The 12,223-nt window shown below is 34.3% G+C and overlaps 1 protein-coding gene across 4 annotated transcripts in view; it reads left to right on the forward strand.

The window, feature by feature from the left end:
- Positions 1-12,223, forward strand: part of RALGAPA2 (Ral GTPase activating protein catalytic subunit alpha 2) — a 381,676-nt gene that overhangs the window by 162,967 nt on the left and 206,486 nt on the right. For all 4 annotated transcript variants that reach the window (XM_037057016.1, XM_037057018.1, XM_037057015.1 and 1 more), the window contains 3 exons: positions 2,289-2,482; positions 3,267-3,365; positions 3,592-3,747. In XM_037057016.1, coding sequence (XP_036912911.1) covers positions 2,289-2,482; positions 3,267-3,365; positions 3,592-3,747 — 449 coding nt within the window. The remainder of the gene's footprint in view (positions 1-2,288; positions 2,483-3,266; positions 3,366-3,591; positions 3,748-12,223) is intronic.

Consider the following 12,223-nt stretch of genomic DNA (forward strand, 5'->3'; position numbering starts at 1 on the left):
TGTGTTTTCCTTTAAGAAGGAACACTGCTCTTGTTTGAGTAAGGCCTTTCCATGACACTATGTGCCCCCTCACTAAATCTTTTGTTTCAGTGTTTTGGGATCTTTCAATGTCTAATAAAATAAGCTATTACCAGCTGTCCTGGGTGCAGGAAAGGATGCAGACCATTCTTGAATCTGCCTTGGCTCCTTGTCAGATTCACTCCTTTTTGTTCCTCATTGAGTCTTGTCATTCCTCTACTTGAGTTCCTCACACCCACCAACTGTGCTTCAGTTTCTTTAATTAGGCCCTAAAAGCACCAACAACATATGTACTCTATGAGAGTAGGAATTAATAATTGCCTAGAAATCAGGCAATTGTTTGTCTTCACTTGTGTGGGAAATTTGTGAGGAATACAACTTTAGGAATAATTACATTAGTAACAACTGGTGTAAGATAAAAGAGACAGGGAGTAGTAGTAGAGGTAGGACACAAGTTTTTAAACTCCCTCCAAAGATTTAAAAGAGAAGCCAAGCAAAGGAGATCCTAATTAAATAAACACATTGATAGATAAGAAGAAAGAAAGAAAACACTGGTCTAACTATACATATGTATGTCACATAAACTTTAAAGCAGAAATCACTTATTAGTAACAGCAGTAATTCTGAATTTATATGAACTTCATAACCTTTAGATATATGAAGCAAACATTGACAGAATTATAAGGAACTACTGATAAAACCATATTTATAGTTGAAAATTTTAATAACTCTAAGAAATTGATGAGTTAAGAATATATTAGACTAGAGAAGCCTTATATAATACAATTAATGGAGATATTTTATACCTATATAAAACTTTGAACTGAATTAAAATGTGATTAAAATATGTGATTAAAAGCATGTGGAACATTTATAGAAATTGACCGATTGCATTTTTAAGCAAGTCTCAACCAATGTCAAAATTTGAAATAATACCACATTCTGTAAATGTGATAATATAAATTAAGAACAAAAGAATAAGAAAGCAAAAATACATTAAGAAACTATACACTGTATTTTATATAAGTCCAAAAAGAAATTAAATTATAAATTAGGAAATATTTCAAACTGGACTACAGTGAAGACTACATATCAAAAGCTCTAGAATGTAGCTGAAGACTATATGGAAGAAGATAGGTTTTTATATTAAAAGAAAAATTTATCTGTGTATTCTATTTAAAAAATTAGGGGAAAATGGCAGAATAATACATAGAAGTTAAAAAAATGGAACTAATAAAGCAAAGTGCATACTCATATGCTAGAAAGTAATAGAGGGGACTATCAGAAACAGGTCTTTAAAAAAAGAAAATAGATGGCTGGCAAGATTGATTAAGGAAAGAATATTGGGGGTAAAAAGGGAACAAAACTAAAAAAATTACAAATAATATAGTAAGTTAATTTGAATATATTTATAAAAATAAAGGTCAATTCCTAGTTCTATGAAGCTTCAAATAAGAGAAACTATTTTATACAACCTGTTCCAGGTGCTAGAAGGAAAGAAAGCTCTCTAACTTCTGTTATCTAACTTGTGTTACCTTGATAATGAAACCAGACAAGGTGCATACTTAAAAAGGAAAAATTAGGGTCTATCTTATTTAAAAGAGTATCAGCAAAAATCCTAAACAAAGAATTCCAGTGAAATCTAAGAATATTGAGAAAGGATCATACGTCAGAGGTAAGAAACATTCATTACAGGAACATAAGCCAAAAAGAAAAAATTCATCATAAGAACATTAGACAAATATCAGTTAAAGAAGATTTTGTAAACTATCTGATCAGTGCTCCTCAAAACTGTCAACGTCTTAAAAAAGAAGGAAAATCTAAAAAAATGCCATAGCCAAAAGCAGGCTAAGGAAACATGACAGTTAAATGCACTGTGATATCCTGGATTGAATCCTGGAACATAATAAAGTCATTAGCTTAAAATTATCTAAAGCAATCTGAGTAAGTATGGACTTTATAATAATGGTTTAATCCTGGTTCATTAATTGTAACAAGGTGCCATATTTATGTGAGATGTTTAGTAATAGGGAAACTTGATGTGGAGTATATGGGAACCCTCCATATTATCTTAGTAATTTTTGTATAATTCTCAAAACTATTCTAAAAAATAAGTTTATTTTTTAAAATAATTCGTAAAAATTGTCAAATAGCAATTTTCATCTTAATGATTTTACCCTGAAGCACTGGTAATTTTCATTAGAGAAAAAGGTTCCATGATAAAGTCAAGATTGTGTTTCCAGTGTTAACACGCATGTTTTTCTCCATAGATAGCAGCGAGTGCCTTGCAGATGACTGCAGCATAATTGCTGGAGGGAACCTCACTGGTTGGCACCCAGACTCTGCTGCTGTGTTATGGCGAAGAATCTTGGGAATCCTTGGAGATGTGAATAATATCCAGTCACCGAAGATCCATGCCAAAGTTTTTGGCTATCTCTATGAACTCTGGTCCAAACTAGCAAAGGTACTCTTGCTATGTTACTTTTTATTCTAATACGGAAAAATTGACTTAGTTTAACATAAAAACTGTGTTGTAAGTCATTACTGAACATATCCTGGAAGAAAAATTAGTTTTTTACATGAAGTATGTTTGATTATCAAAGAATAAATAATACTTATAGTTTGGTTATTTTATAAATACAAAATAATTATTTCATTTAATGTACAAATGTAATATTACTATTGGATATTAAAGAATAGGGCATTGTTCAGTCATTTTAATTACTCTTTTTTATAAAACTGATACTGGTGTTATTGTACAAGATTTGAAAAATGTAGAAGAATACTAAGAAGTAAATCGATATCACCTCCCCATAGCGATAACTAATCATAAAAATGGTCTTATTTCTACAGATAAATAAATTTTTGTTAGAGTACTTACAATTTTCATTTTGGTTTTTGTTTGTGTTAATAACATTCATTTTCCCCATTTTTTTCAATCCATGATTTATGTTTATACAGTATAACTTGTTGAACCATTTCTTATCATTTAGAGTTCAGCACCTCTTCAGGCATTAATATTTAAGGAAAAACAATGCCCTAATTTTGTATTACATGTAAAACCACATATGGTAAGTTAGACATATAATTTGAAAGGACAATAGATTTCAAAAACTTGTGAAATTGTAGGCTTTCACTTAATTTATAGAAATTTTATTAGAAGAAGCTATTTGACCATGGAACACAATATTAGAATATTGTTGGGATAAACTCTGTTGTTCCCTAAAATTCTTCTTTTTGTGAATTAGATACGAGATAATCTAGCAATAAGCCTAGATAACCAGTCTTCTCCATCTCCTCCGGTCTTGATCCCACCACTCAGAATGTTTGCATCATGGCTATTTAAGGCAAGTCGATATGTTTTTATTCCTTTATTGTAATTTCCTCTTCCTTCTAGAAATTGAGTTTTAAAAATGTAGTTGCCAAATACTGGATGTTTCTAAGACAGTCTTGGTATTACTAAAGCCAATGCATCCCACATCTCCATGTGGAAAACTGAAAAGTAAATGAAATGTTAGAATGCTCTGCTGCATCTGGAGTTGATTAAATCTTTAAACATCATCTTCTTGGCAGGCAACGACATTGCCAAATGAATATAAGGAAGGCAAACTACAAGCCTACAAATTGATCTGTGCCATGATGACCAGACGCCAGGATGTTCTGCCAAACTCAGACTTCCTGGTACATTTTTACCTTGTGATGCACCTGGGATTAACCAGTGAGGATCAGGTATTCTGTGATTCCTTTATCATGGTAGCCCATTATTGGGAATGTGCATGTAACTCTGCAGGTCAAATCAAGGTTTATGGAAATACACCAGAACTGTTAAAATTCTCCGTAGTTTTGACTCTTTCATACACAGTACCACACTGGTCTTTCCAAAATGGAAATAAGATTTTTTCATATACCTGTTTCTTCTCCCCACTGACTTTGCATTGAATCAACCAAATTTGAAGTTTATTCTATGCATTTCTATGTAATCTAAACTTTGCTTATGTTGTCAGCTTCAAAAAGGCTGCTTGATCACTTTTTGTTGGGGTTCTACATCACATATTGTTTGAGGAAAATGATTCTGGTCTTTTAAAAAATGTTCAAATGTTTGAAAATTATTGTTTTAGAAGTTAGAATGTATTTGTGGAAGACCTCATTCATAAATTAGGGGTTCTGACATTCCTTGATCAGGAGTTACTTTCATTTCTTCTACAAAGAAATATTGGTGGTTAAGTTGAAATCGGAAGGCCAAAGGAGTTATTAGCAATAATGTCTTTTTGTAGACCCTGGGTATGCAGGGTGGGGTGTGGCCAGACCCTGACCTTCCTCCCTTGAGAAGTCTCCTGCCAGTGGGCAGAGGAGGAAAAGAAGCCAGGAACACCCTGACTCTTGATTTTTTGTGTGAATGTCAAACAAACAAGCAATGTGATTAATTTGTATTTCACAGAGATTATTCTGAACTCTGCTTAGAAGATGGATTTAAAAAATGTGAAAGTGATGGGATGGAGTAGGAAGTTGGGCCCGGAGACCATATTAATTAGGAAGTAGTTAAGTGGATGTATAATTATTTTTTAAATGATAAGAACTAAGATGGTAGCCTTGAGGATGGGAAGAACAAGCAGGAAAGAGTCAAGAAATTTTAAGGCATTTAATTTTATCACTAGGTCTTTACCAGTTTTTGAGCTAGTGTAGATATTTATTAATGAACTTGAATCATTTGTGAATTGTAACTAGTTGTCCTTTCTGTATTTCTTTCATTCTTGAATCTGTGATGCAGATACAGACTTTTCCATACCCCTAGGATATACGTAAGAGGTCATTCTCCTGATTAACCATCTTTTCTTTTCTTTCTTAATAAAGATTTTTATTTACTTACTTACTTACTTACTTATTTATTTATAGAAAGGGGAAGGGAGAAAGAAAGAGAGGGAGAGAAACATCATTGTGTGGTTGCCTTCGAGGGCACCACTACTGACCTGCAACCAGCTTGTGCCCTAACTAGTCATGTGCCCTGACTGGGAATTGAACCAGCAACCCTTTGGTTTCCAAGGCAGGGCTCAGTCCACTGAGCCACACCAACCAGGGCTTAACACAACTTTTCTTTGTTGCTTCACAGTGTACTTAAATCTTCCCAACCAAACTATTGCATTATGTTCCCTGATTAACAGTTTGGTCTTTAATTGTTGACCTTTTATCTGAAGTTAATAGCCATACTGACCAACTGAGTTGTTTTTGTTATATTTGTTCCAATTTCAGCATTGTGTAGAGGACATTAATATCAGGCTAGACTTAGACCCATAGTCTCATTTATTTCCTAAATAATAGAAATAGCTGGGAAAGTAGAAGTGTTTGTGCTCTGTGCTCAGGTATTTTGGAAGCATCTTTTGCAGAATGTTGCAACTCAGGGCATGTGATATAAATAGGGAAGAGAGTTAACTCTCACAGATTATAATGAGATCCCTCAGTGACAGAACCAAGAGGCGATGGTGTAGTTAACACTGCTATACTTGCAAGCAGTATTTGGCCAGGTTTTAGCAGAAAAAAAATTACTTGGAAATAACTGTAGAATCGTCTAATTAAATAAAAACAAATTTAAAGTTAGAAGTAAACAGTATTTCTAGAATGAGTTTTCTTGAAATTCATATACATAGGTGTGAGTTTAGAAACATCTTTCTATTTTTAAGTGTGTCAGAGTGAAAATGAAACAATAAAGTGAGATTAAATAAGTATAACATTTGAGAACCCAAAACATTATTTTAAAAAATAGAATTTCACAGTGTAGAAAGTTTTAAAATTTTATACTTAAAATCATTTTCACATTATAATGTATGCCATGTTTTTTTGTTAATTTTATCTTTTGTGGTTCATTATAAAACACATAATCCTTTTAAAAATATTTTATTTATTTATTTTTAGAGAGAGGGGAAGGGAGAGAAAAAGAGAAACATCACCCTGTGATTGCCTCTCGAGCACCCCCTAATGGGGACTTGGCCCACAACCCAGGCATATGCCCTGACTGTGAATCAAACCAGCGGCCCTTTGGTTCACAGGCAGGCGCGCAATTTGCTGAGCCACACCAACAAGGGCAAAAAATACACCAATCTTAAATGATGGCCCATTGCTAGCACTAGTTACAATGTCTAGACTTCTAAGACGAAACAGGGATATCATTTTATAATTATAAATCTATTTTATAATCTCCCTATTGTTTTCATTTTTGTGTTGAATAGAATTAACTATTTTGCTTTAACCTTTACAATTATTGGTATATGTTTTAGAAGCCCTGGCTGCCAAACAGAATTACTCTAAATAAACTTTACTCCTTTGCCAGAAGAAAATTACACAGATCTTCCAATGAAAGAAACTTCTCATTTAAATAAGAAATATCTCTGGTAATTAGTTTAACTGTGGCCCACATGTCTAAATAGGCCATTGGTGGTTGTTCCAGAACTTATATGTACTTCTGGAAACACATGTTATATTATAAAAGGAAAAGAAAGCTTTTACCTTAAATAGTGCAGTTAAATTCAGTTTTTTAATTGGCAAACTGTGCACCTGTGACAACTACCCTCTCAGGGCTTGTTTCCATAATGTGAGAGTTCTCAAGAGCCATCTTTTATGCAGTCTGGTAGTAAAGTCTTTGGTCGTGCAGAAAAAGCATTATAATTTTTCTTATTTTTAATAAGATAAGTAGTAAATAATTTTTTAAATTTTAACGTCTATTGTTTCACACTTTAAAATCTAAGGTGCATTTCTTCCTTTGGCCTCTGGGTGTCATACTTGTCTAAATGACTCAGCTCTGTGGATCAAGGACCACCACTGAATTTTAAAATTGCCTTAAGGAGAAGGTACAGAAAATAGCATAGACAGCAGGTAGAAAATAGATAGAGGGGAGGGCAAGAATAGTAGGGGAAATATAGAATCTAATGAACTTGAGACACGTGGTCATAAACTAAAGGGGGAAATGGTGGGGAGGGGGGTGTGCAGGGTGGAGGAGAATGAAGGGGGGAGAACAACAACTGTAATGGTATAATCAATAAAATATATTTTTAAAAAAATAAAAATAAAATAAAATTGCCTTAAGGCCCAGGGCCCTGTGAGCATGGTAAATCACCATGTGGCATGGTAATTTTAAAAATGCTTTCCTAAATCCGAAAGTATCAAATTATTTTAGTAGTGACTAGTATTGTGTTGAATTTGAAATAAACTCTAAGATGTTAAAAATCTTTTTCTTCAAATATAAGGGTGCTTGTATTAATTCAAGACTTTTTAAATTAAAAAAAATATTTGGGAAATAGCTGTCTCATGGATTGTATTCTGTTATACAATCATGTGAAGTCATCAATTCATCTAATATAGCAATTTTCAGCTTGTTTCCTGTGGCACACTGGTGTGCCACAGAATTTGTAAAACATACAGTCCCTAATTATTTAGTTATAGGCACTGACCTCTTTTTGTTAGCTTGTCAAATTTCAAAAATGACAACAGCCAATATAACAATAGCTATCAGTGTAAATGAATCAAAATTATATCTGTTTTTTTGTCAGAGCAGCAGAAATATTTTTTGGTGTGCCACAGAACTTTAGTAATTAGTTTATTTGTGCCACAGGGTGAAAAAGGTTAAAAATTGCTAATCTAATATGATAGCAAATTAATTATGTAAACAAATATAGTCATCTCTATATTTAAATAATAGTAAATTATATTGAAAGCCAGAATTTAAAATGTGATATTCCAAATCAATGTTTTTTAATATTGGTTGGAACAGTTTTAGGTATTCTAATAACTTTAATAATTTAATAGCTAAAACAATGACCTTATCAAGTCCACAGTGTAAGTTTATAGTTTTTTAGTGTGACTGAGAAAAATACTTTAAAATAGCTTTATTTTCTCTCAACTATAAGTTTTTCAAAAATTGATTCTGTTAATGGTTTAGAAAAGTAATTGGGGTCACAAAGACTCTCAGAATAACTGTAAATTGTGAATGAAATTTGGGGTGCTTGTGGGCTGCCCAGCCTGCCTATGAAAGGTCTTTCAGTTGGCCGTGCTCTGCACAGCTGCTTTGTGTCTGGGGGGCAGAGAGTCTTTGTTCCCCTGGAACCTACAGTGCCAGACTCAGCTGGGAACTGCATGATGCTGTCCCATTGATTCTTCTTTGCAGTTCAATTAAAGAAATATCATAACCCATTGTATAAATAAGTAAGATTCAAAAAATATTGAGAACTTTTGCCAAATGCCACATATTTTTTTTATAAAGACTTAGAATTCACAGGCAGGCCTAGCTTAGTCCACAGGGTATCTTTTTTCATTGATTTACAGCTGACAAGTTTGTCAAGCAAACAGTCCTTGATCCTATTTCCTTCCTTCTGTCTTGTTTTGTTTTATTTTCTTATCCTCACCTGAGTACATTTTTTTACTCTTTTTGGAGAGAGAGAAACATTGATGTGAGAGAGAAGCAGGGATTAGTTGATTCCTGTTCATGCCTAGACCAGGAAATTGTATGTTCCTATGCCTGGAACTGGGGATCAAACATGCAACAGGGATTGAACTGGGAATCAAACAGGCATGTGGCCCTACTGGAAATCGAACCCACAACCCTTTGGGTATGGAAGATGCTCCAACCATTGCCACACTGGCCAGGGCACCTTCTGTTTTGTTTTACCTGGGCTCTGACCTTGGTCTCACCGGACCTCAGAATCCTCCTTTTTGGAATACTGTCTCATGTCCATCCTGCAAATACCTTTCATAGTTGCTTCCTAGTTCGTCACCCTCTTAATTTCTCTTCTAAAGCTGTTCCTAGTTCTTAGGTTTTCCTAATGCTTAAGCAGACTTTTTACCTCAGTCCTCCCAAAAATATTTAGACATGAAAGAAGTTATGATTTGGATTTATTAAGAACAGTTCCTATTAATTTCATCATTATTTAAAACCTATGGAAAGATTAACATGTGTGAAATGGAAAAGGACAGTTGAGGAAAGCAGTTTTATTTTTCATGTTTCTAAGAACATGTATCAAAGACTGGAAAGTTTTCTTTGCCTAAAATAAGTTAGCTGTTTTTTAACGGGGATTTACAGATTTAATGTTTTAATGTAATTTGTCTGTCATACATCAAAGTGGATTCTCTTTAAATGAAAAGCTTATATTAATGCAGAATTATTGTTACAAAAATTTTCATATAAAAATTCTGGGAAATACGGATCTTTGTCATTTTCATTTTAATGTCATTATCACACCCTGTTACACACCCAAAAAGCATGAGGCTCTCTCCACTGGAGGAATATGTATTATTTTTTCTGGATGTAACAATCCAGTTACAAATAAGAATCATAGTAATATAAAGTTATGATATAGTATAATATAGTGTGAAGTTGTGTACCTGTTCAGAGCATGGACTTCAAGACAGGCTGTGTGAGCTCGAGTCTTGGCTATCCCCTGACTCAGGTCGTTTGACCTTGATGTTCCTTGGTTACCTTACCTATAAAATTAGGTGATTATAGTGCCTACCTCAGAGGGTTGTTTGAAGATTTTGAGGAGGTAAAATATGTAATGCATTCAGTTAGGAGCCTGGACACAATGGCCTTAAGTAAGTGTGAGCCCTTGTAATGATACTGAAGAAGGTGAGGAGAAGGACAGCAGCAGTTTGAGTAACCAAGTCATTTTATTTTTCTGACATCTTAGATGTTGACTCTTTTTTCCTCCATATATTTTCTTTTGAACAAATGATTTCACTAAAAATGTAGCTAGGCATTGTGAAATTTTGGAACATGTGGAGAAATAACCTCTCTCCACACTATGGGTCAAACATAGCAGTATGTTTAATTAACTCTTCTGGGATTCTGAAACATATCTTGTGTGTCCCTGGCCCTTGACTCACTTTACCCATTCCTTGCCCCACCTGCCATGCCTTATAAATGATAGAAACGAGAAAGCTGAGCTCTGTGTGTCACTAACTCCTTGCAGCTGGATTCACATGGACCCTGATTCCATGTGGCAGAGGCAGCTATGTGGCGTTGGAAAGCAGACATGGAGAGTGATGGGTGGCAGCTATTGTGAAAGTTTTGCTCAGGCACCTGTATTGCTGGTGACACGAGCAGGCAGCTGAGTCTCCGCAGGAACTGCTCTGTGCTGTGCCTGGGTGTTTCTGCTCACCACCTTGTTCCTGGCTGCAGAGGGTTCACAGTTGGTTCCCTGGCACATGTAGGAACTCTATAAGCCATCTTATGTCCTGATATAAATCCCCTTCCTCTTAATCTCAGCAGAGTGGATTTTATTGTCTGAAAGTAAGAACCTGGCTTAGATGGTGACTACTCTGCAAGGTACTATGCTAGGCACTGGCAATACATGATCAACACTGGTTTATATATTTCAGCTATTAAATGCACTTGCAGTATTTCTTTTTTCCCCCCTAATTTTGGTTATTTTCTTTGTAGCCAAGAGTAATTAACTTGTTTTAGGAACATTTTACTTTCATTTAATTTTATATTTTAATGAACCTTTTTGTTATACTAATGTTAAGAAAATAATTTTAAACATTACACATATAGTAATATTCTATCGAAGAAGTCAAAATAGTTCATGACTATCGTAGTAGATGTTACAACCTCCTCTCATGAGGTATATGATGGAATAATATACTAATAGTCATTTGTAAAAAATATCTCAAGGGGCCCCTCAGTGACCTATGAAAGCAAGGTGCAGAGGTGATACTTGTAAATTGGCCATACCTGACTCCTTTAATAACCCCAGACGGCCTGTATCATGCAGTGATATGTAATAATTGCATCACCTTTTCTCAGACAAAGAATTGTTCTTTGCTGAAAATTTACTTTCAACTAGAACCATATATGTTAGATACATGTAAATTTATAAATATATTTAAGGCTGAACATAAATGAGTATTTGGTTTCAGAAAATGAAGAATAAAGATGGCAGAGTAGGGACCTGCTTTATCTCATACCCAGGGAAATAATTGTAATACATCTCAAAATATTTGTTCTGTACATAAAGATTTTTTAAGGCTTCTTTTTTTAAATTTATTTTATATATTTTTTTTTTATATTTACAGAGGGGAAGGCAGGGAGAAAGAGGAGGAGAGAAACATCAATGTGTGGTTGCCTCTCACATGCTTGCAACCCAGGCATGTGCCCTAGACTTGGAATTGAACCTGTGATCCTTTGATTCGTAGGCTGGCACTCAATCCACTGAGCCACACTAGCCAAGGCAGAAAGTATTTTTTTAACCATTGTTTGAATTCATGGGATTTTAATGCAATTATAGTAGGATAAAGTGCATATTTATAAATTTAAAGGACTACTTGATGTTTAAAGGATTAAATAATAACGTTGATGTGTTTCAGTGCAGGAAATTTATAAGGCTAACTTAAAAGCTTCGTTTAAAAACAATTCTTAAAAACTATAGGGTTGTATAGTGAGTGAAAAATAGGACTAAGTCCAGGCCTTATTCTTAAGGTTTTTAAAAATAGGGAAATCTGTCTTCCAAGACTATAGGATATAAGATAGCTTCAAAATATATTCAGTGTTTGACTTTTATGGATGACAATCTTATTGGAAGATGAAAGACCTGGGTGCTAGATTCAGCTTTGCCACACACTGGTCATAGGGACTTGCTGGACCACAGATGGTCAAGTTAATGAGCTGGACCTGATGACCTCTAAGGACCCTCCTATTGAGCATTCTTGGATCCTCTGATTTATTTTTAAGCATTTTATTACTAGGGTCACATTGTTCTTTACTAAACGTAGCTTAAAGGTTCAATAAACTTTTCACTTGTAATATTTTTCTTTACTATAGTAAAGACCTAATTAGGTTCTGAAAGGTATATACAGTGGTATGATGCATGTAAATGAGAATCTATAATATCCATCAACTTGTGCAAAAGGCCAAATTAGTGATACACAAGTTATAGGAATTACACTGGATTGAATACTCCTAGTTAACTTCGTTTAGAGGAGCTCTCAGAAGTAGTAGAATTTGAGCAGGAATTTCAAAGATGAATAGGATTTAGATGGTAGGATAAGAAGCAGGGTGGAATGTCACATATCAAAGATATAGTCCTTCTCAGGCCGTGTTCAAGGAACATTGACCGTAGTGATTTTGACTTAGTGTCACATATGCGCAGTGTAGAGAACCTTGATTCAGTCTTTTTTATCCAGTGGATAATGGGGAGCTGTTGAAGATTTTTGAGTACAACACTCA

The sequence above is a fragment of the Sturnira hondurensis genome, unplaced genomic scaffold (genome assembly GCF_014824575.4).
Source record: "Sturnira hondurensis isolate 20B ecotype Veracruz unplaced genomic scaffold, ASM1482457v3 Scaffold0009244, whole genome shotgun sequence".
Lineage (NCBI taxonomy): Eukaryota > Metazoa > Chordata > Mammalia > Chiroptera > Phyllostomidae > Sturnira > Sturnira hondurensis.